Source organism: Mycteria americana, chromosome 19, assembly GCF_035582795.1.
Source record: "Mycteria americana isolate JAX WOST 10 ecotype Jacksonville Zoo and Gardens chromosome 19, USCA_MyAme_1.0, whole genome shotgun sequence".
In the NCBI taxonomy this organism is placed as follows: domain Eukaryota; kingdom Metazoa; phylum Chordata; class Aves; order Ciconiiformes; family Ciconiidae; genus Mycteria; species Mycteria americana.
In genome coordinates this window covers 7,137,845-7,163,125 of record NC_134383.1, presented here as the reverse complement: position 1 = coordinate 7,163,125, position 25,281 = coordinate 7,137,845, and the positions used below count along the sequence as shown (strand labels likewise).

Here is a 25,281-nt window from a genome sequence, read left to right as displayed (position 1 = left end):
AGAGATCAAAGCTCTGGGTCTGCGTGTCTAGGGAGGTACTGTGTTTTTCTAAACCTTTGTTATCCCAGCCACTGCAAGATGCGGTCAAAATAACCGTTTTGTCAGAGGTATGTTTGTAACAAAAACCCCTCTCAATTATGAGAGCAGCTTAGTGTGTGTTAGAAAGAGGGGGGAAAAAAAAAAGGCAGAGGGAAGCAGGTAGGTTAGAAACCTTCACTGACATACTTTACTTAAGCTTCATCTGTATGCAAAAGTCTGTAAGGAGGGTGATGTTTTTTCTTCTTACAAAGCTTGGCTTCAGTCATTCCCAGGTTCCACTTCTCGGTGCAACAGGAAATGCCATGTGTGACTTCAGTTGCTACAAACGAATGTGCAGATGGACGTGGTAAACAAAATCTAGCTGTGTGTCTTGCCCTTGGCCTTTTTACAGCTTGTGCTTGTTTTTGGAGATGAACATTTAAATTTTTGTAAAAGTAGTTGATGTTGCCTCCTGCTGCTAGGATCTGTTAAGTCAGCTTGCAGTGTAGAGGTGACTGCTACAGAGGAGCACGAGGAGCCTGTTGTAAGAGCAGCTGTCTTCTGTTTGCCATTGCTTATTGTGCAAGTATTTATACGGTTATTCTCAGAAGAGGTAAAAGGGCTGTGGGGGGAAGTACGTCATCCCTCCACATCAGCATCCTGGTCGGTTCCGTTCCTGCTACTATCCTTTTAGCATCACAGCTCTCGTGTAGAGTGTGCACAGTCTCCTGTGTGTTTGTCAGCTGTAAACGCTAACCCGGGTGAAGCCTGGGTTCCAGCTGTCTCTGCAATAGCCTTACCTGGCATGGCTTAAAGCAGGCTTGGGAATACCACTTTCACCTCTTACGGGCGGGTACAGACAAGAAGCCGTGCTCCAAAACGGAGGCCCTTGGAAGCACTGAAGAGGATGTTGCGGTGCTGTAGCACAGCATTCCTGCGCTTAGCTGATATGCTGTGAAATAGCCTAACCCTTCTCCCTGCCAGTTGTGTGTCAAAGTACACTGAATGCGAATGACCAAGTCATTAAACAATTAGCCAAATTTACATGGTCCATTCTAAGCCTGGATAATCATTTGGCTCGGATTCTTGGCATGCTTGTCTTCCCCTGGCAGAGCTCAGCCTGTTGTGGGCACTGTCACTTGTTCAGCCAAGCTAACCTCTAGCTCCTATTGACTTAAAATTGCTTTCCAGTAGGAACAAAAGCTGGACTGAGAGCACCTCTGCTATCCTAAGTAGAGGTAGGCCTTGTTTAAAAGCAGAGAGCGGCAAATGTACTGGAAAACCAGCTCTCTGTACTCCACAGGTAGTGGTGACTGCACTGACTGGGCACATTTCATAGGAAGGGCAGGTTATCAATGTACCAACTGCTGATGGTACACAGTTAATGCTGCTTAGGAGTAATAATAGCTTGCTGTATCCATGTTTGTTGATCTAACATACAGAGTAAACTTTCTTCCTGGTGCAACTCTGCTCGTTTTCAATAGAACAGGTATACTTATGGTCTTAGTAGTTACTCAAGGGAATTTGTAGGTTCTGAGGCTGAATGATGTTTGAAGCGCTCCAGGGTTGGGCACAAATGTGTCACAGTTCATTCCTCATCCTAAAGCCACAAATCAGCAGCACAAGCAGAGAAGGGGGCAGTAGCTGTAGGGCCAACGCAGGCTGAGCCATGTGGCTGGACGGCCCTGCTAACTAACCCGTACAGACTATGCAGAAGAAATAACCGGCATAGCAGATGTCAAAATATGTCCTGTTAAGAGCAAGACTAAGTTTCTTAGTGTCAACATGAGTACAGAGAGCTTTCTTTAAATCAGTTCATTTCTATTTATGTTCTAAGGTGCTGATAAGGGTAGACAGATCATGCATTGTGTTGTACTGCAAGATAGCTCAACTGGATAAGCATGCAGCAGCATAAATGATGGTTTTAAAAAGAAGAGGAGGGAGCAGGGGGGACAAAGACGTAAGAGATTCCTTACAATTTCTCGGTCCTAGGACATAAAAGTAGCAGCCAAACATCAAGATGTGCACTTCCATAGAGCATCCTTGGCTTCTAAGAAAGGTACTGATAGCAATTTCTAAAACCAGACTATATTTGCCAGGTTCTAACATCGTAACCCTGGAAATCTGTCCTCTAGGTTACAGTAAAAACACTTTTCAAATGGCTCGGGGGGAGGGAGGGGGGGGGGGCTCGGAGCTCGGATACCCATTAAGTATCTGCTACCTCTTTTGATCAAGGTGAAGCTAGGGGAGGAAGACACGCACCTGCTCCATCGCGTATGACTGAGCTGAGTTTGGAACTGAAGAGGACGTCCACGTGGTTCAAGATGAATTCCACGACGACTGACTGGATTCGGACCTCCATGAAGGCAGCTGTTCCGCTGAAGCAGGCAGACTCTATCTGCTTTGATCTGAAGAAAAGGCAGACTAAATGAAATGCGAACAGCCAGAAGAACATGGGAAGATGCGCTCCTTTTTGGGTAAGGCTTCAGCATGTGTTGAGCTATTGTGCCTGGCTGCTCAGGCAGACAAGACTTGAGGGGCAGTTAAGAGAATAAATCTCAGCAAAGCACTACACAAATGATCATACTGACTAATGATTTATATCCAGATTTTGGGTTCAGGTCTGAGTCTTACTGAAACGGCAAGAGGAACGCTGGGTCTAGAAGGAAAAGGAGTGGGTGGCAGGTCTGGATCGAGCTAAGTGAACTGCATACGCAAAGTGGGGAGCTTTTTGTTAACTTCTTTCCAGATACTCTGGATGGCAGCAGTTTAATGCAGTGGCATTGTACAAAGCTCGCTGTGGCCTTCAAATGTGATTATTTTTTTTTTCCCTGTCTCCAACTGATCCTGCTCAGCAAGTACCCCAATATTCACAAAAGCAAACTCAAACAAGAGATCATTTGACTGCTTGTGGGTGAATTGCCAGAAAGGAGAAAAGAGCTTACCCTCATTAACTGCACCCAGGGGAATCTATGACTCAGATTTCTCAGGTTGGTAACAAAAGCAGTCCAGAAATCAATACAGTAGAGGCCAGGGTGATTTTTTTTTTTTTTAAAGCAAAATTTTTAAATTACACCATTAATTTTAAACTACCCTATTACACACGTTCAAACCAAATTTTAGGGGACAGATTTATCCAAGATCATTTCCATAAGTTTGAATTTTTGCTGTCAAATTAGACTCTAGAGACTTATGCAATGGGAAATCAGTAATGCCACTGAACAGATTCTCCTGGATGATCAAGGGCATGCTACTCTCATCTAACCAGGAGAGGGGAAATTATCATCTAGAAAAGAGGCGTGGGGTGGGGGGAATCCTTCCTTGCCACTACAGAACTGCAGTCGGTGGAACCGCAGTGCGGTGAGGCAGAATAATACTGGGGTGTTCTCTCCGGGTGGTTCCACTGACAATAGCGGGGGACTATTTTACATCACTAGTTCAGGAGCTTGCCGGTTGGTCTCAAGCCCTGCGTAGAATAATTTCCCATTAGAAATTTTACAGGAGGAGAAGAGCACATTTGGATACAAGACAGGAAGATCTCTTTTTCAACTGCTGCAAGTTATGATTTTCTGGAGACCAGGTATCTCTGTTTTTTATAAATATAAAAGCTTGATCTTGTATTGAAATGGCGGGGGGTGGGGGAACCCAAAAACCAGAGTACCTTAAGAGGTTTGGCGCCCAGACGATTGCTAAGTTCTTAGTGTGCATATTTGTGATGGAGCAGTAATCAGCTAGACGAGCTAAGTGTCTCATTAGGAACTCCAGTGTCCTGGAAAACAGGAGATAGGCAAATGTTCAGCACCACTGAGCAAAGCCATGCTGCAAGTGACAAAACAAACCTCGGTTCATGATTTTCTTTTGGTTTGACAGCTCACAGAAAAAAAATGTTGAACTATGTACCCTAAGCCTGACGGTAAAGCCGTCTTTAGCAAATAATTATGCTGGGGTGGGGCGAGGAGAGTCTCTCCTGATTTGTCCAGGCTCAATAAAAAGATGGTCAAAGCATCTGCTCTCAGTCAAAGGGCGGGATCCAGCAAACACCGAGGTGGATGGGAATAATCTAAACGGCACCAGCACAGCAGGATCTAGCAGCAGAGTGCCCTGGAAATCCAGCACTTAGCTGCTTTACTGTAGCACTGTGCAACAGAAATGGAGCCTGCATGTGATAGTCCTGCAGTGCTCGTTAGATGGGGGTGGGAAAGGATGTTGAGTGTTAATCTTGGTAAGGGAGGGAGTATTTATTTAGGCACTCCAGGATACTGAAAACCAGCAAATTGTATCCGAGTTCTACTTCTGAAATTACTGGCTACAGGTTTGTTAGAGGCAGATACAAGGTTAAACTTCAGAGGCTTCTGTTCACACTTAAAAAAAAAAAAAATTTTTTTAATATAAAACACTACTGCTACCACCCCTGAGGAGGCGAGAGCACACAGTGTTAATGAAAAAGCTGATGTTTCCTCCTCAGTGCTGTTGCTTGGCAGCAGCCTTGGCTTGTGTCTGTCTCACTGCCTACCCTTTTTGGGGCTCAAAATTCCACAACTGGACAAGGCCTGAAGTGAAGACGGATGTTTCTGGCTGGAAACAGAAGGGACATCTCCAACACCCTGCTCCAGCCTACGCTGCCAAGGGCTGGTTACCTGCGTGGAACTTCTCATCACAGAGTAGCAGAAAAATAGTGGTGTTTTTCCTTTTTCAAGCAAACCTCAGCGAAAGGAGGAGAGCAGCAGCCCTGTCCATCTACATCAGTTTGCAGCCAGGTGCCTCCCCCACCCCCCCTCTAGTCTCAGACTAAGACACACACATTTATTAACCCCATAAAATAAGAGTTGTTTCACAGAAAAGGTGGCATGCACCAGAGAAAATCAGACAAAGGAGAGGAGTGTATTTTTGAGAAGGTCCTCTTCAAGGCCCTGCCCCTTAATTAACCTAACCAAAATATTACAATTAGTTAATACAAAGTACCAGCTATTACACTAATTACTTATTTCAAGAGCAAGCAGTACACATTTATAGCTTGTAACACATTAGTTAGCCATTATAATTAGTTGAGGCTAAATACAATATAATAAGTTATTGATACTCAAATAATATATAGTTATACCACTCAGAATTGAGTGGTATAAATAACACAATTGTCCAGCTCATCACCATACGTTACAATAATTAATATTTAACTATTTATTAACACACATTTTTATAAATAGTTATCAATATCTAAATAACTAACTTTGTGCATTACCACTGGCGACTCAGGGTACAGAGTCATGACTGGTTCTGCAGATTAACATACAATAATAAACTGCTACACCAATTGATGATTATCATAAAGTATTATAATTAGAAATTAATAGCCAAATATCCCTCTGCATACACTATAAACGGTCATCATCTAAACCACGCGGGACACAGCATCGCAATGGGTCTAGCTAATTACAGTAGTTATTGACATTTAAATAACTTTCAACATACACCGCAATTAGCTGTTTATACCCTCTACAGTACATAATTTGTCAAGACTACTTACTATTAGTTATTAATACTATTTAAAGAATCCTAGACAGTATTATAATTAGTTATTAATACCAATCACCATACTTTTTAGTCTGATGCCTATTTACCATACCCTGCCATAATTTTTTAATACTAAAGACCATTAACATGTTGTTATATGGTAATGCGTCGTGACTAAGTATATCACCAATTAATTAATACTAATTTGATTGAATATATTATTATAATTAGTTGGTGATTTTTAAACAACATATTATCATTATTTATTCTACTAGAGCATTGTTATAATTTGCTAGTTACTATTATCGGTGGGGGGGAAGTGGAGACAAAATACACTTGAGCAAATTAAACTGACGGCCTGAACCAATTTTTTTTGGCTACGTTTCACTTAATTGTGATTCCTAGAGCTGGTATTGTGCCCGCCCCCCCTAAAACTATTTCCTTAGTGACATAACAAGCTTGTATTTGCCTCCTCTACCTAGTTTCCAAGGAAATCAAGTAAGACTATGCAAAGTATATCGTGTTTGTCTGGTAATGAGCTACTTCAAATATAAATCAACTTTATATAGCCATAAACCATTTGAATAGACAGAGGCACAGTGCGGCTATCTTGAGAGGGGAAACTGGAATCGTATCATTTCACTCCTGAACCGCTAGCAATAAGAAAATGCCAAGCTACAACCAGAGCAAAGGCTGCACTAACCTGTAGTGAGGAGGGGGCAGCTGCTGGATGACATCATGGATTTTAACCAACCGTTCTTCATCTGTAGCAGCAGAAACAGCGTCCTGGAACAAGGCAGGAAGGGATTTAGCTGCAAATAATAAGACTAGATACCTGCCACAGCATCTTGAACCACGTGGCCAATGTACCGTTCTTCAGCAGGGAGGCGGATTGTGTTGCTCTTCTCTACCTTCAGGGAGGTGTCTGTCTCTTGGGGACTAATCGGCACACAGATCGTGTGAGAAAGGCCAAGTAAATCAAGATCTGGGCCACTTTATAGCTTAAATGTACAGAGCAATTCCTTGCAGAGGGCATTCAGCTCCAAGTAGCGTTTGCTTCTAATCCCACTCCTGTTTGAGAAATCACGGGGGAATGGCAAACGATAGGAGAATTCTTGCAAAGCATTGTTAGTGTCCCAATAACCTTCTACTGGGGCCCCAAAAGTGGACTCAATAGGGTGTGGCGTGGGGACAGAGGCACGCATGAGTAAACCTAAAGGGGAAACAGAAAAGGGTCCTCAAACCTGGGGCACCGCTGCACTTTTGAAATGGCAGCATGCTAGCAGAAGTGGGAATGTGGTGTGCAGGTAGCACAAACCAGAGTGCTGTCAGGCCGGTAATTTTGGAGATATGTCCTTCTGATCTCTCTAAAAATCCCAGCTGAAGCAGAAGCAAGACAAAGAAAGGTGTGTGGAAGACAGGTCCAGCTTGCTGCTGGATCCTTTTCAGCATTTCTCTCTTCAACCTGTGTAGATGAAGTCACGCTGAAGTGGAAAGTGAAAGGCATTGCCTTGTACTTACTGAGAACTTCTCGTAGAGTTGGTAGGTCAGCAGAGGGTTCGGGAGTTCGCGGAAGTACAGTTTGCAGAGGGAGCCCACGCAGTGAATGTCTTGGATGTAAATATCCTTTGTCAAGTCAGGAATCTGCTCGGAGTCAAACTCGTGGCTGGTAAGGAGAACAGAAAAATGGGCAAAGGGGTTGGAAAAGGAGGAATGAAAATATAAACCCAGCGCAAATTACAGTCAAGAGAGGGTTTCCTGATTTACAGGAAAAAAACACATACTTAGTCACCAAGCCACACGACCCATGGTTGTGGTGCTGCTGCTAGACTGGATTTTTCCAAAGTGAGACTTTTTTGTTTCTTCTAAGGTGGCATTTTCAGTTAGTTGTACAACTGATCAGCTAGTCTGCAATCCCTTTTCCTGCAACAGGGCCTTTCACAAAGTCTCCAGAGACTGTCTTCCAAGACCATGGAGACAATCTGAATATTTAACTCCCGAAGGCTGTAACTGGGAGCTGCCCGGAGGAGGAGTGCCCACAGGTCTGAGTGAAAGCTGCTGTCCCTTTGCATTTCAAAGGCCTGGAAATTGCAGTGATAAAGCAATGCCAAAGAGCAGTGCCATCAGCAGCTGCTGCACGTGGAAACTAGCCTGTGCAGAAATTCCCTGGGGACAAGCTGCTGAGCTGCGCACGCCTCTGCTACAGGGTGAAGAGAGCCAGGAACCACATGAAGAAAATCCCTGAGTATTCCCTTGGATTTCAGAGAGAGAAAAAAACCAACATCACAAACATTTATGAAATAAAAGCTGAGCTTAGAAGGCCAAGGGCTGGCTCAGTGCTAGCATATGTGCATGGAAAGTGCTGTTTCAAATTAGCAGGACAGATTTGCAGGGGCTAGCATGGTGAGTCAGGCCACGGGGAGCTGCGAGAACACGGCTGCTCTAGCTGAAGCTCGGTTTCTCTACAAGGGTCTGTCTTTAAGCTGTAAACCAAAACGGCTTATCGTGACGCGGGGAGTCACCCTGTCTACACTACAACCACAACAATGTCGGGGGCTTGGTGGCAACGTCCCTGGCTTCTCCCCCTGTCCACACCAGGCAACTTGTAACACAAAACATGCCTTCAGCACAGCTCAAACACTGAGCTCGCCTCTCTGCCTACAGGACAGAACCAGTTTGTACCCGTGTCCAAGGCACCAGGCGTATTTGTAACTGCAGCGGGCAACCGTACATCCCTTACAAGATGAGGAAGGAGCTCCTGCCTTCCCCTAGACACGAAGGCTGCGTGAGGGAAGCCATTTATACTATGCCAGGCGGGGGGGCAGAAGAGGTCTCTACTTCTTCAGACAAGAGGGTGAACAGTCCGCCCCAGTTCCTCATCCCAAAGACAGCACAGAAGAAGGAAATAAAGGTCTCTGCCACAGTCCTCAGTGTTCAGTATGTACTGCTCCCACAGGCACGTTCTGACTCATCACTTACTCATAGCTGGGAGAGAAACTTAATTCCTGCACTTGGCTCCACAGAAGGAGAGAGAGCTCAGAAGGGAGATCAGGGAAAGACACCAACCCACCCCATACAAATACACTCAGCCTTGGCTGAAATTCCCTGGCCACATCCTGCCCTGCTCCAGTACTCCTGCTACTCCAGTATATTTTCCCTAGGAATAAATCTCAGGCTGTGTCAAGAGACCTACCCTGCAGAAGCAGAATACGGAGCGAAGAAAGGGAAAGCCCTACTACATTCAGCCTTTCTTCTCTCTGCACTGGCTGTTTTGAGAACTACATGTTATTTAGAGACCCCAAAGGAAGATTTTGTTAGAAGAATACAACTTCACAGTCTCCCCAAAAAAGCCAGAGCCAGAATACAGGGATACACATACCACCTCAACACTCGCTCTGTTTTGCCTACCAGCCAAACAAAGGCAGCTACTGCACTACTAAAGAGCCAACCTCTGTCCTGGAGTAAATCTCCCATGTGGAATAAATTCTCTAACTTTCTCTCCAACCAAAAAGCCCTTTAAATCCGGGAGATCCAGTTCTTCTATGTGAAACTTAAGAACAGTGACTCATTTATAAGGATACTGCAGCCCTAGCTTTGAAATACGCCTAATGATCTGTTTATATAGCTGGAAACTACAGCAAAGCAATGTGTCCTACATTAATCAGACACTTAATGAAAATCCGTAGTGATTTAGATGAACAACAGGGACAGTGTCTGAAAGTTATGCCATGTACTCATTTGCTTTTGTCTTTGGAACATCTCAGAAAATTGAAAAATAGGCTGTCACTTCATTCTCTGTACTATACCAGGGAATTATGCCATTGAAGTTTTAGAAAACCATTTTTAAAGCACCTTTGGAAAACAGTGAAGGAGAAAACGGTCTTGGCAACACAAAGGGAAAAAATGGACTAGGGCAGCGATTAGAAAGATGGTCCAGCACAAGTCAAAATGGGGAATTAAAGGGATGTAACTGAAGCAAGAAGGGCAAACATTTTATTCAGCCAAGACCACTGTGGGCAACAGCAACAATCAGAGTCTTTGGAGCCTGCATATCAAAGCCTCGGGAGCAGATTTTTAAAATGGAACTTGCTGTGATGAGAAACAGGATTAAGCTGAACTAGAATAAGCCAATCCAGACAAGGGTTTGTACAGTAACGGTACCGGCTCAAACCTGTCCACTGAACTTGGGAATAGCTGGTACAAAAAGGACATCCTTCCTATGGAAAATACCCCTTTGCTGCCTCTGTGGGGCCGTGGGCCTAGGATCGACGCCGGAATTAGTCACATCCCACTAGGTACTCTCGGTCCCTTCACAACCGAAAAAATGCATACCAAATGACGGGAGGAAGAACAGCCTCACAAAAGGAGAAAGAGCATTTACTGCGGTGAGAACAGCTCCTGACTGTGGAGCACACACCTAGCCTTTCCCCACACAGCACGGCAATGCCACCCACCAAGAATTATGCAAGTATTCTTTGCATGTTACCAATTAATTGCTAATATGCCAGGAGTCCAAAGCAGCAAGGAGAAATATCAGCTGCTCAAAAGGGCTCCAGGAGCAAGAGGAAACAGGAATGAAATGCGACAGCGCAGCGACACCACAATCCCAGAGCCTTCCGATACTCTATCCTGAAGGAAAACTTCCTGCAAAGTGAATTCTACTGAACAACCCTGCGGTGCTCCGAAAGGGTGGCAAACCCGGCGTACCGTCCATCGAGTCGAGACTGCACACCCGCATCGGAGCTGCTGGAACAGTCGGCCCCACAACTGCCACAGTGCAGGCTTCTGAAAGCACAGCCTTTGAACCTAGCGCGTGCCTCATTCGTCCCGGGCAAACAGGTCTGTCAAACACGGCGCCCTTACCGTAGTTTCTGGATGTTGGACGCAATCCCAGACAGACGATATATTCCATCCACAATGCCATGCTTCTCAATGAATTCAGTGCAGCTCTTGAGGACCTGGGGGACTAAAGAACAAGTGGTGTTGGTTAGTTGAGGATGTTACTGAAGTCTAGTTCAGGTTGCGGTCTTGTCAGACGCCATAAACTAAGCCCAGCTGGGCTACTGCTTTAGTTCTTCCTTAGAGGAGTGTCCTGGTTTCGGCTGGGATAGAGTTAATTTTCTTTCCAGTAGCTGGTATCGTGCTGTGTTTTGGATTTACTATGAGAATAACGTTGATAACGCGCTGATGGTTTAGTTGTTGCTAAGTACTGCTTACACCAGCCAAGGACTTTTCAGCTCCCCGTGCTCTGCCGGGTGCACAAGGAGCTGGGAGGGGGCACAGCCAAGAGAGTTGATCCAAACTGGCCCAAGGGCTATTCCATACCACACGGCGTCATGCCCAGTATAGAAACTGGGGGAGCCGGCTGGGGGGCAGCGATCGCTGCTTGGGGACGGGCTGGGCATCAGTCGGCGGGTGGTGAGCAATTGCATTGTGCATCACTTGTTTTGTACATTCTTTTATCATTATTGGTATTATTTTCTCTTCCTCTGCTGTCCTATTAAACTGTCTTTATCTCAACCCATGGGTTTTACCTTTTTTTCCCCCAATTCGCTCCCCCATCCCACCGGGGTGGGGGGAGGGTGAGCGAGCGACTGTGCGGGGCTTAGTTGCCGACTGGGTTTAAACCACGACAAGGAGAAAGCCTGTAAGAAGTTTAACTTTAGGAGTTGATGTGGAGACTGGTCAGAGGTGTTCTTTGCTTTAAAGAAACGCCAGGGTATGAATCAGGTTGAAAAAAGTCAATTCTGGTCAGGCAGAGACAGTGCAGGTCCCATCACAACTCCCACAAGAACTGTGGTGTTAAATTCCATTCCAGAAGAGCTATAAAATTGAGTAAATACTCTCTTTGGCCAAAGACTTCCTTTGTTTTCAAATCTATCCAGGATTAGCCTATACTGCTTGGTTTAAGCAAATATAAACGTTAAGGAGATGCTACTTTCTGCGCACCAGGGCCAGGAGAGTTTTTACGACTGATAATTTCATCCCCAACGTCTACCGAAGCGTGACTGGACTTAGATAGCTACACAACATACCACACTCACAGAAAGTGCAGACAGACCAGGGTATGACAGAATGGAAAAAATAAGCCCGGAGGATATAATTAGGTGTCAAGTTAATATTCAAGCCACTTCACCAACCGATTCCTTCCAGCTGACTTCTTGGCCTCATGCAGCATCCACTGCCGGAGCGATCTGTCCATCCTTGTAAGCTTAAGGAGGAGCAAATTACTTTATTTATAAAAGGGCGATAAAACTGCCCTGAACACAGAAAGAAAATTAGGATTGAGCTCTTGTGAGCATCAGCAAATCTTCATGGAGAAAGCTCAGATCCTTGTGGACTCCTCTGCAAGCCACCTTTTTGCTACAGCTCCTATGATGATCTAGATTTATTCTTACATTAGATGCCAGGTCTGATCAATTTGCCATGTGACAGATTCTGAATAGGTCATGTGGCAAATCCCCTTATATCAAGCAGCAAATGCCATCTGCCAGTCAGTTCCCCTAAGTGCCACTGAACTTAGATGCTCTGTGCTTTCCCCTCCCCAGCCCCTTCCCTGCTTTTTTTCCCGCCTCGCAGCAAACACTCACACAGCTAGAGAAAAGGCTCTTTTTAAACGGTGCCCTGGAAATCAGCAGGTGCACCCTGGGCTAAGGGCACATCTGCTGCGCGCTCGAGCGCAGGACAGAACAAAACCTGTAAATCCCTGCGGCACGTCAATCACGCAGGCTCAGCTATAGTAGATGAGGCCCTGGCCCTGCGATACTCAAAGATACCAAGAGACAGTCAAAACCGAGTCGGCCAGACTCTAGTATTACGGTACTGGGCATCTGCAGCATCTCTCGCTGTTTTCCAAAGCATGGTGCAGACTGTGGGGCAAGCAGAGCCCCTTGTACATTAAGCAATGGCATAGAAAGAGCCTTGGAAACCAAGTGCTGCTTTTTGGGGGGAAGGAAAACCAGCAGAGGCGATCCCCTCTGCTCTCCCCTGCAGGTGCAATGGAAAACTCAACTTCCACTAATGCAGCCAGACGACATCTGCGGCAGGAAACCTCAGCATCCGCTCTGAAGCTGAAGGTACCTCTCGCAGCCTTGCGAGCTCAGAGTAGCACCACAACTGTTGGCATTAGGAATCGACCAGACACACATTTAGGCATCTGAGCCGGGATAAGCAACAGCTTCTCCCCGCTGAGTGAATACACATTTGGAGAGCATGTTGGTAAAATGTACATCAGGCATCCACAACACCGTAAGCTACATGTCTGGGAACAGAGCAGGCGGAACAGATGGCCCTAAATTCTAATACCGTTTCAAAAAACATTTTTGGAGGACAGCACTTACCCCTTAACACAAAAAGATTCAACGTGTCTTGAAGAAGAAGAAAGTTTTTAAGGCTTTAAGTGGACAGTGAAGGAGTTATATCATACTCAAGCAGTTGCCAAAAAGGGATAAAATATGTTTTGCATTGCACTACAGCGTTAGGAGACAAGTGCAACCCAGGTACAAATTGGTGCAGGAAAGCAGAGAGATGAGAACAGCACCGTCCATTGCAGCGAAGGCAAAGGACGAGGCTTTAGATGCTGACACAGCGGTGTCTTTTCTTCTGTGACAAAAGAGAGCACCCTAGATGGCAAGAGGCACTAGGCTCACGCTCATTTTGGTTTCACTGAGAACCAAGCGAGACTGTGAGATGTCCACATGCGTGTCTCTCCCCACCACCACCCATTACAAAAGGCGAGCGGTCGCAAATCTCACCAGTGAACCGAGCGAGGACGCTGGGCTCAGCACTGCATCAGCGGCATTTCCTTCTGCCCGCTGCCCGACTACGAGAGTCGCAAAGGATTGGGTAAAGGAGTTTACCCAAGTTTTAAGAAGCGTTGTGGCGAGATCTGCTAACGCTTAGCTGCAAACTCCCAAAGACTGGAATGGTCCATGCCAGAATCTCAATAAGGGTCCCCTTGAAATTAGTAGCACCCGTTGAAATAAATAAATAAGCAAATAAATAAAGAGCGCGTTCCCTGCCTGCCTAATTCCTACCAGGGAGGCGGCTACCGTCCGAGAAGGGCGATGCACACGCACCGTGGGAGAGCCTACGCAGACAGCTCTCCTGTTTATCTACAGACCACGAACACCGCTAGGACACCCGCCTGCGCTGCCTAATCGAAGGCCGGTGCCGCAGGGAGCGAGCTCTGCACGCTTCCAAGGCCTTACCCTCTGGGGTTTACCTAGCTGTGTAAACAAACAGCATGGCGAGAATGGTATTTACGTACCGGTTCGGCTGAGCAGCAACCTGTTGTGACAATGTGAATCAGGTCAAGGGAGAACAAGGGGCAAGGCGAGGGATGTAGCGCCAACAATGCGCTTCCTGAAGTACTTCTTTGTCATGGAAGATCTTGGGCACAGTTTGAATAATTAATATACACTGAAAAAATTCTAGCAGGCTTGTTCTACGCACTTCCTAATCTGGCTACCAGGACGATCTGTTCTTTAAGCTAAATATATCATGCCAGCACCACAGATATTTTGGGGGAATTCTGCATGGTTGGAGCAGTGACTGAAATTCAAGTAGGGCTATACTTGTACTTGAAGGCCCTTTGCTGGAATGGTGACCTGGTTTTTCTGATTTTTCAACAAAGATGACGCCTGACAATTACATGCGTGTTTAACCTCCCTCTCCCCTTTGAATCCCAAGCCCTTCAGCTAAATATACATTTACATATATGCATATACACACGTATGGAGGGAATAGTGTCTATTACCACCAGAATGAAACGGCAGGATGACAGCACGAGCTAAGACTTAATTTTGCGAATCCACCACCTACAGTGGCTTCTGACATCACGTTGTGACTTCTTCAGGTCCCTATCTCTGTCCATTGCACAAATCCCTCCCCGGCTGCAGAGGTGAACTTCTCGGTGTTCCGGTCCTGATTTTGGCTTCTAGATCCCAAACCAATTACCAGATTTGAATCAGAAAGGTATCTCAGCCGCATCACAGCGGGAAACCGATGGAGATTTCTTCTCATAGGATGCAGTAGCATCTACACTAAAATTCTATTAATGCCAGTTAATTACTGTGGTTTCCTGCAATTATAACATCCAGACTTGATGACGCAGGCGGTTTGTATTAACGGCCATAAAGGTCCGCCTAGCTCAGCACCCGGTTTCTGACAACCACCACGAGCAGGCCGCTTCGGGAAAGACGCAAGGAGGGAACAAGCCCAGGGCAGCACGCAGTACATTCCTCCAGCCCCAACAGCCCTCCGTGCCCAGAACTGGCGCCTGTGCTTATTAAACCCAGCACGCAGCCCTTCCCGGGCACGTAACAAAAGCATACAAATACTCACTGTCGGGTTTATTTCTTTTCTGAGCAATACGGTCTCCAGCCACCGACTCCAGATAATCTCTCTGCAACAAAGTCACCGACTCAGCCGCAGCCTGCCACGACCCACTGGCAGGTGCTTCCGTTTGAGCACCTCCCTCTTCGTGCGAATCTGAGCACCGTACAGGTCTCCCGCTCCAAAATCATTCACCTTCCCTCATTCCCTCTCTCCCTTTGCTGTCTCAAATAACAGGTAGTTCCAAGAAAGAAAGCGCAAGAGGCTGGAAACGTGGACACATCAATAAAGGAGACCCTAGCATATTTCATCACCATAGCAGCTAAAGGAATTTTTTCAACTCATTCCTGAGCATCTCTCAGCTGGTTTGAAAGGTTTATTGCATCTCCTAGGGCTCGTTAACTGGTTAATTCTTTGCCATTAAGAGGAAGCAGAAGTTTTATGGTTTTCATTCTGAAGAACATTTGGATTCATCTTGAAATCAGGCACATTTCCTTTCCTATCGCCTTGGTTTTATTTTTTCCTTTTTAATCTTTTGTAATGTTCCCTCCCCGGGTTTTTGGGAAGCTTGCTTTATTTTTATTTTTTTTTGTATTTTCTTAGAACATTACTGGAATCAGAACTATTTGTTCAGCCCAGGGAACGAGGCCTCCCATCAAGCTCCCCTCTAGCAGTGTCGTTTTCACAATATTACAGCAATAAGGTGAACTGCCGCGCAAGCCAGGCCTTTTGGCTGGTTAATGGACCGTGGCACGCTGAAATGCAGCTGCTCAGCTGAATTCCACGCATAGCAAACAACCGCAGAAAGCTAAACCTGCAGCCCAGCAGACGCAAGGAAAATGAAATAAACCGTCCTGAGCGCCACTCTGAACCTCCTCAACAAAGGTAAGAGCCCCGGCTATCAAGCACGTGTACCGATACTTAGGCAGCGTATGAAAAAACCAGAACCGAGTGAAGGAATGTAACAGAAGGTTAAGGGCCATGTTTTGAGCCACAAGAATATCAATTTAAACAATCAGCCACAAGATAAAGCGTAGGTGGAGGCAGCTCACTCTTAATTGTCCAGGCTGCCTTTATAAACCGTGAGGAAGGACGGGCCCATGCAGAGGGAGAGCACCCCAAGAACACCCAGTGCAATACAAAAACCGCATCATTCCCCTTTCTTGGGATTTTGTGACTAGCTGAGACTCCGACAGCTTCTAGACAGCTGAAATCAGACAACAAATCCTGCCTTCGTCGCCGTATTAACGCGTGGTTACCTAACAATGAATACCCTCACCCGAAGAAATCCAGTTGCTTTTACCCCAATCATTCTTCCTATTTTTAGCTCACTTTTGCAAAAAAACTGTCCAAGTATCTTCCAAAAAAAACCCAGTAAAAACCTGTAATAACTCAGACTATAACGTTTTCTAGGAACCTCATTTCGGACTACTCATTTCTGAAACTCTTCCCTCCGCCTTGCAGCCAAAGTGACACCGAAGGCGTGGGACAGAGGGGTGAAGGGCTTCCTTTTTATCGCCCCGTTCTATAAGGAGCACCCTCCGCAGGACGGCTCCCTGCCACCCAGCGAGTCGCCCGCATGTGTCATTTTATAAACACGCAGACCCCACCACCCCCTGCACATTCAATAAAAACCCCCAAAACTTCAAAAGATTCTCTTCTAAGGATTTTTGTCTCATCCCTAAATCCATGTCCTCACGTTGGAATCACCAGGAGTAAGAGAGAAGTACAAGACCAAACAAACAGCAAACTTCCTCCAACATGCTCTCTTCCTGATTTCCAAGAAGTGACCCACATTAAAATTATTTATGCTGTTGAGGAGTTGAGTAAAGTCCGAGCCAGCTATCACAAGCTGCACTATTTCCTGGTAACATGCAACGTTTTTATTTGAAGTGTGACTTTTGCACTTGGGAAAGGGCAATAATGGCAGAGGGGGCCATAAACCATGAGTCGGTTCCAAGAGCAGATACCACGGGGTGCCCATTTGTGGAATCGGCCTCTGGCACCGGACTCTGCTTTTTAAGACTGGACTTTTTTATGGCAGCTTATCCAGGAACTGTGTAAAAATAAAGTACAAAGTTCAAGCCTGAGAAACATAAATCCCACTGCGTTGCATCAAGCTAGGGAGGTAGATGACCACGGTTTTCAAGCCCTGTGGTATCAGCAACGTTCTTGATGTTGTGGGTATGTCTGTGCCAGGGCATTTTTGCACTTGAGGACTGCACTCGTATCAACGATTGGAGCCTTTGTAATCTCCCGGGCTGCATCCACCTAATTCTCTGGAGTTGGCTTTTTTGTTTTTAATACAAAATATCCACAAATGGAATAAAGGTACTACTAATATGTTCGTATTTGGGCTGTGCGCTAGGTGTTTAGATCAATTACACTTACTACAATAAGCTGAGAGGGGAAACACTATCCACCTCGTTAAGAGAGGAGGGATACGAGCACAAGCGATTCCTGTACGGACCGCACCATTTTTTTTCTCATGTTTGTTCCCCCTACAGCTGTAGTGTTTCGAAATGCAAATTAATTTTCAACTCCCTGCTGTCCTCTGGGTCACCCGGGCATAAAGAATTTCTCTTCTCACAGCTGCAGGCAGGGTAAAAAAGAAGGGGAGAGAGAAACTGTCTCTTTTCTTAACTGCAAAAGCTTGCTCTCCCTTTCTGCAACTACTTCCCCCAAACAAGTAATTCTCCACGGGGACCCTACGTACCTCTTGTAATGCTAACCCCGTACCCAATAATCTGGAGTTCCAGCAATTCATAGGGCAGATGGTGAAGCAATAACAGTGCCTGTTATGTTTGGAAATTTGCCCAAAATAGCTCAAAACTATTGGCCTTTAAAAGTATCAACTTGTGTTGAAGGAGTTTGTGTAGAAGAGAACGCATCTGCAGGAAGTGGAATATTCTCTGCTCATCTGCAATTTGGGTCAACTATTGCAGTTCTGGCCAGGCTGCCGGATCCATCTCTTAGGTTACACGGGTGCGTGTGTGCAGAGGCACACACCGCTGGATCGGAAGAAACATTTAGGCACTTAAAACACACAGGCTTTTCACGATTTACAGAAGTGCTCCAGCGAATTCGGCACTGTTCGGTGTCCAAAATGGCTGACACGTTTAGATTTGTGAAATCATGCAAACCCAACCAAAGTACAAAATAAATATAGGGGATACATACAGACAAGTTTTACTTATTTCCTACAGACATTCACAAGGTTACTGTGGATCTAGCATGCCAACCTGTGTTAACACTTGAATAAATACTATTTAATGTTTTTATCACGCTCTTAATCTTCCAAGTACTTCACAAGTATTAGAAACCTACCCTTGTGGCACCTTGGGGGCAGATATGGACCATTACTTTGATTTTACAAGCGTGGAGATGGAAGCGGAGATATCAAGCAAGCTCCCCAAGGCCACGAAAGGTGCGTGAGAGACGGGCTTAGAGCTCGCGAGCGCCCGGCTCCAGCTCGCCAGCCAGAACTTTGACTACAGCTTAGGTCTTTGATTGCCCAAGTCCTCTGGAGATGGATTTTGATTAAAACGTTACTATAACTTGTGAAATACTGAAAGGAAACTGGTTTTGGCATGTCTGAGGCCGACAGGTTTCAATATCTTGCCAACCTCCTGAAAAAAGGGATAGCCAAATGAAATAATAGCCAGCAGGATGCATGGAAGGGTATGACCAATATTACCTGTGAGCTCAAAGGGGCCGTCGAGTCACGACAGCCCCACTGCATTACTGCCCCAGAATGCAACTTTACAACCATTTTTGTCCCCCGTTTACACTGTCTGTGCGCAGAGCCGTGGCAAACACGGACTCAGAGGCAAGTGGAAGTGCTGAGACAGGCCAGTATTTCTTCACTGCAGAACGTAAAACAAGCAGGAAACAATAAAGGATCGTAAGAAAGAGACGGTCAGTTCGGGCTCCACCACGCAAGGCAAATCAGTAAGAGTACGTGTCAAATCCTCCCCTTTACTCATGATTTTGGAGGCACAAAAGTAAATCATTTGGGGAGGAGAAAAAGTTTAATGTATCTCTATGGCATGCAGCTTATGAACAACTTTTAAAGTTCCAAGTAGTGGGAAAAATTTACTGATGGAAAACCACGTCCGCCCTATCTACAGGCTGCTGTCTCCTGTACTCGTTCATGGGCACCGACAGACCACTTACAATTTCTTGTGAACTAAATCAAATATTCCGGTGCAGGATTTGCCCTTTCACAATGACTAGCCATGTACTACACAATTAGTTTCAGTTTTCTCAATAGGACCATAGCGCACAGAAAAATCATAGAATCACAGAATCATAGAATTGTTTAGGTTGGAAAAGACCTTTAAGGAGGCAGAACAGGATTCCCAATTTCCTCAATACCTGCATTAAGTAGGCTTGTCAGGAAACACGATACACCCCCTGATTTGTGAGCTGTGGCCCTGTATATGAATCCCCCGCTTGCCGTGCGTTTTATTTATGGCTCTCTTTCCCCAGATATCAGGGAGGGCATTAGAAAAATCATTGGGTAAGTAAGGATGCATTATTTTTCCTGCTGTGCCAATGCAGAAGTTAGGATCCACTTTTTTTTTTTTTGTTAAAAACACCTATATTATGGTAGACAGGGTGATCACCCTCCAGATACACCCGTCTGCTTCAATGGGCTACAACGTTAATTGACCGTAGACCTGGATACCTGCTAGATGCCTAAGAGTAAAGGAGATGAATCCTACTTTAAAGGACTTGCCCAAAATCACGCGAGAAATGTCTTAGCAGAAAAGAGACATGCAAACAAATCCTTTAAAACTCACATGTACGTCCTAATCATGAACTCCTTTAGGCATACAAATGCTTAAAAATAGAGACAGGAGTAAAAGCAGCATGCCAGATCTGAACCTGCTTGGAGGTCTGAAACTTTTTAGTTCACATTCAAACTTGTCAGCTTGGATACTCCGAAAATACCTATCAAAAGTACAAAAATGCCCCAAGGGTTCATTCACAGAACGAATGCATCTAATCCAAACCTTCAGCCTCATCCACAGCCAACGTTCTCCTCAGCCCGTTGTAATGACCGTGGCCTGTTTCATCGTCCCGATGGAAGCGTTCTGGTGAACACACATGACCTACCTTTTTCGCGCAGCATTTCAATAAACCTTTGTATAAGAACAAGAACAATTGCTTAAAGAAATCTATTGATGTGGTTGCCAGCATACAAGTCATAACAATTCCAAGCATACTTGGGGAGCGACGCTCCAGGGTTGCTGCACCGCCACGTAACTATTTGCTATCGGAACTGTAGTGGGTGCAGGTAAAGCTTGAGGGGCTATTTCTGATGGAAGCTCTGCAAATGCGAAAAATGCTTTTGCTGAAGTGAAAAATCTTGGAGCAAAGCAATTCCCTATCAAGGACATCACGAGCAGGGATTCTGCCTGGACCTTCAGAACATGAATTGGAAGTTGCTGGATTTCAGGGGCTGCCTTGTGTTTACAGTTAAAGATAGTATTTAAAGAAAGGAAGGGAAAAAAAGCAACAATGTTGTAAATATTTTATAACTTCCTACTTTTTCAGCAAAGTTTGCTTTACTTCTTGTTTGTCATGTTCAATTTCATTCTCTAGCAGTAAGAGAGAGAGAGAGAGAGTGGTTAAATTTACCCTCTAAGAGTTAAAACATCAAGAAAAACTAAAATTAATAAATATCTAAGACTCAGCTGTCCTGAATGCCAAATCAAGGCTTCCTTCCCAGATGGCAAAGATCCAAAGCCAGCCAGGCAGACTTTTATTATAATGAAAATTATTAGCTAGTAAAAGGGACTCCTCACATTAATACTAGGAACCAAAGAGACGACGTATAGATTACCAAACTTCTGCTTGAGCTAAGGGGAACCAGATTTTTACAGGTCTCTGCCAAGACGCTGCCCGAGATCTCATTCCTTGTGTTTCTCTGTTCTGGTAACAGGGTTCTCCCTAGACTCAAACCTGCAATAAATTAGCATCAAAGGCAACTACGTCACCCAACTGCAGCCAGGGGATCGCTCGAAGGGAAGGGTAACACCGGAGGATCCAGACCAAGCTGTGACGCCACCAGAAATCCCAAGGTGCTGTGAAGGAGCTTATCTGCAGAGCACAATAGCCAGCACAGGAGAATACCTCCATCCCTTGCAAACAGTTGTTGCTAGTGCCCCGTATACAACCGGATCAAGATCCCCCATCTGCTATAATTTGATCTTGCACGCAGTTCTGAAAAGTCTCAGCTTTCATCTTCTTTTTTATTTTAACCCTGCCCAACTTGTCCAAAATAATTCCTAATAAATTTGGGGAACTGGGAAGACTAGGAAGGACAGAGCACAAGAACCAGGTGTGTTAGTAAACTCTGTCTTTTGTAGGCATTTATTTACTTTTTCAGCAAGAAAAGCAATACCTCTTCCTGTTGATGACAGATCACTGGTATTTTCTTATAATTCGAAAAGGAGGTATAGGTCCTTCAAGATGGGAAACTTTTAGATTGAAAATGAGTGCCATTTCTAAATCCATTTTTTCCAATTATGGAAGCTGACGCTGTATCAATGCAACAAATGCATAAAGAGGTGCAAAAAATACCCGTTGCTTTTTGTCTACAAAATCCTCTGTTAACAGAGCTGGCTGTCTTGTATGGATTACCTCATGAAATGAACACCCGATACCACCATTTTAGGGTAGGCCAGGGTTAGCCCGTGCTCCACTCTAATCGCCAAGGGAGAAATGACCACCCTTATCAAGCCCCAGGCAAGAGGAACACTTTCAGCGCAGAAAAAGAACCGCCAGTATTGTACACCCCATCCTCTGTAGTCCAAGCAATTCCAGCAGCATTTCACTATAAAGTACATGGTCAGGTAATCCCTCAGCTGCTGCAGCTCACAACTCGTTTATTCCCAGAAAAGCCACGTGGCTTTTCTCTGGCCCGCTGACCACGCCAGAGACCCGGCTGCGCGGCGGCTAACCGACCCCGACCGACCGGTGAGCTCCCGAAGCCAGAGAGAAACGGCACCACCGCAACCGCAACACCAAACCTGCGACTGCCCGGCCTCCCCGTTGGCACTGTGGCTCCGTCCAGCCCGCCTCAGCCCCTTGCATAAAGCCGTAACCTTGGCCACGCGCTCTGCCAAGAACCTGCCCGGCTTTCCAATCCACCGGCCTCTCCGTGCAGCCGGGCACAAAGTTTCTGCTAACCACATTACTGCGGACTCCTACACTTGTCATAAATTCAGAAGTTGTGGAGAGGTCCGTTTCAAAATATTCTGAGGCACAAACGAGGACGTGGTACAGATGCTGCAATGCAGCATTTATTTAACCAGCTCCCACACTAAACAAACACATCCTCTGCAAGCACAATTCTTTCTAATTGGGGTCGAGCTAAATTTAAGTTCTATTTGGTTTCCTTTGAGAGAAAAAAATTATGGGGAAAATAGTCTCTCTACCTACAAAGGGAACAAGGCCTCTTCACGACTCAGGGATTATGCTGAATTTGCCACATCTCACAGCTCCATAAAACAAACTGGCATGGCAGGTGTCAGCAGCACCAAACCAACTGGGAACGTCTCTCAGGGCGAGGAAGAAACAGCTACCCCCTACTAAGCTTGGTCTGCTTCCAAATGACGCTTCATTGGCAGGGGAAGTATTCAAAATTCAAAACCCAGAGGAGCCAACAAATGAATAACGCACTAAAATTAAATGGAGACGGGCCTCTTACAGCAGGCTCCACTGGGTGACTAGAGCCGACCGGAGAGGTATTGCGCAAACCCACATACTTGAAGGGAGTATCACCACAACCTTTGCTAGATTTAGACCCAACAGCAAAGTCAATCCCTCACATCAAAACTGGTGTCACTCCTACAGGTACCAGCCCCTAATTCAGGACTACGTGTGACAGAGAAGAGGAACCAGAAGGACAGACCGCTGTTACTTTCCCTGGAAGCAACACACCTATGTACACCCCAGCCCAGTGACCAGGAGCACATGTGGCTCCTAATTCCCCTTCTTAAAAGCAGCTTAGAACACGGATGATTTTGGAAAATAATCCTGTGATCTGCCCGTGACTCAGATCCTCATCTAAGAAACGGACAACGACGCTTCCTTCCCCTCGCGGCTGTCTTGTCCGCAAGGGCCTTTGGGAACGCACTGTTTCGCACCGCGCGGAGGTGTAACTCCGACCACAGAAGGGCCCCATCATTGCTGGGGGAGCTCAAAGTGTCAGCACACTACAAACTGGAATTAAAAATCATCCCAACCAATCCAAAAACCAGGACGCTGCCTGTCTCCAGCTGCCAGCCCAATAATTACTGCAATCCCCAACATGAATCACCAGGCACACAGAAAGATTTTAAGGTGCCGCACTCGCCCCTACCGCTGTTATTGTAAACACTTGTTAAAATCCTTACCTCCCTCCCTATACCTGCTTATACTGTTACTTCTCAGACCCATACACATCAATTAAAAAAAATTACAAACTGCATCCTCATCCAAAATGAAAAGGCAACACCAGCCTGCTTGCTCCACTCGTCCCATCGTACCCAGACACCCTCCCCTAGGGAGAAACTCCAATAAACAGATGTGTTATGCCCTGAAGTTTAGCAACCGCAAGTTCTGTCACGCCAGCCTGCGAGGAACCTTTCAGAAGAGGGAGCACCCTGCCTCAGCACAAGGCTAATCTCAAAAACTCAGGTAAACTAAGACAAATGCTCTGCCAGTTCAGAACTCGGCGCGGGCTGAACATAAAGCACGTGTACGGAGCTTTGCAGGATGGTAGCACCTGGGCTCTTGCTCCGTAGCAGCAAGACGGGTCACATTTCTGCATGGCTTTCCTCCTGTACATCTCATGCCAATTTATTCTCCTTTTGAAAGAGGCGCGATGGCTGCAGAATGAGAGTGATTACTTGCTGAGCCCACAGAAAGACAACATACTGCAGTAGGTAAAACATTTCCTCTGTGTTTGTAAATTCCCTTCGGGGTATACAGGCACCCGAGAGCAAACACGCTCTTCTCCTAGCTAAGCAATCCGAGCCAGCTGCCTCCACAGTGTTAGTAAAAAAACATGAGGCCTCTTTCAGTTCTTGTCCCTCCTTATCCCTTTTATCCTCTCGGTCTGCTCCTCTCTCACCACTTCCTATTGGAACGACAAGCAAAGTTTCAGATGTTCATGACTGCAAAATTGGTACTGCTCGTGTTGTTTCACAGCGAAGTCTTGAGAATTTGGGCTTTGTCAGCTTCCCAAAGCTGATAATTAATAAAATTCTTAACATAACTCCAGTTTGGTTCAATAGTGCGTTTCTGAGGAGCACAGGAATGCCTTGCAATTCATTTCAAACACTGTGGACAGTGTCATGTTCTCCTTCAGTCCTGCTAAATCTTTTGGGTATTGGGCAGCAACCCGCCAAAACTAGCATTAACCTAAACAAATCTATGAATCTATTGGGTTCTGGTTTGTTTTGTTTTCTGAACTGAGATGTTTTGTGGTCGTAATCCCAACACATTACCAGTAGGTACCATGCACAGACTGCAGCTACAGTACTCTGTGCTCCTATAAAAATACTTTTTCATGTTCCGGTTTTGAGGCGAAGGAGCAGGACTGCATCTTTGCTCTATCTAATTCAACTCAGGGTCTCCTGTGATATCTCAGTCCCCTTGCAGCAGATCAGCACTGCAGCTGGCTCTGAGGCCCAGGAACGTTAACGCTGCGGAATGAGGGAATCTTAAAATGCTGTGCATGCACGGAGCTTGATTCACAGGAACCCAGAAATGTCTCCACAAAACCAATCCCAGCGATTACGTCACTTGGAATACAGGTCAGAGAGCTGAATCACACAGAAAAAAACCAACCCTGCTGTGTGAAATGGAGACATGTCCCTGTTAGCAACATTCAATTTGGACCTGCTTCACTCCGAGGAGTTAGGAAAGAGGTATTAAATCAAGGGCGAAAGCAACTCGTAACTTCTCAGATGAAGAGACCTCATTAGCACAGCTCCATCACAGTCACTCACTTGCACGTGATGGGAGGGCAGTGACCAGAACAAGAAGTGAGCCCTAGAGACCGTCAAACAGGAGCCTCCAGTGGAGTTAGAACAGTGTGGTTCAGCTCAGGATGTGTCTTTTATTGCAAAATAAAATGCGCACCCCTTAAAGCCAGGGGAAGAAGTCAGCGCAGAGGGCAGGGAAAAGCTTTAATTATTGCTGACTTGGGCCTAACTAAAATGGACAGGAGGAGGGCTGGGGATAAAAGAGAATTCTCTCTTTCCCATTAATGAGCTCACTCTGCTGGCATGTCTCCTGCCCTCCAAGATTGCTCCCACAGCATGAACATAAAACCAGCTCCATAGCTACCCGGCGGTGTAAATTACCTACTCCTGATGTAGTTCTTACATGGGTTACTGTCTGTTTCTGTCTCCAAAC

The 25,281-nt window shown here is 45.7% G+C and overlaps 1 protein-coding gene across 11 annotated transcripts in view; it reads right to left on the bottom strand.

The window, feature by feature from the left end:
- ARHGAP32 (Rho GTPase activating protein 32) overlaps nt 1-25,281 on the bottom strand; it is a 263,478-nt gene that overhangs the window by 13,276 nt on the left and 224,921 nt on the right. For all 11 annotated transcript variants that reach the window (XM_075521301.1, XM_075521303.1, XM_075521295.1 and 8 more), the window contains 5 exons: nt 10,393-10,495; nt 7,051-7,195; nt 6,233-6,315; nt 3,680-3,787; nt 2,281-2,426 (listed from right to left, as the gene is read on the bottom strand). In XM_075521301.1, the coding sequence (XP_075377416.1) occupies nt 2,281-2,426; nt 3,680-3,787; nt 6,233-6,315; nt 7,051-7,195; nt 10,393-10,495 (585 nt within the window). The remainder of the gene's footprint in view (nt 1-2,280; nt 2,427-3,679; nt 3,788-6,232; nt 6,316-7,050; nt 7,196-10,392; nt 10,496-25,281) is intronic.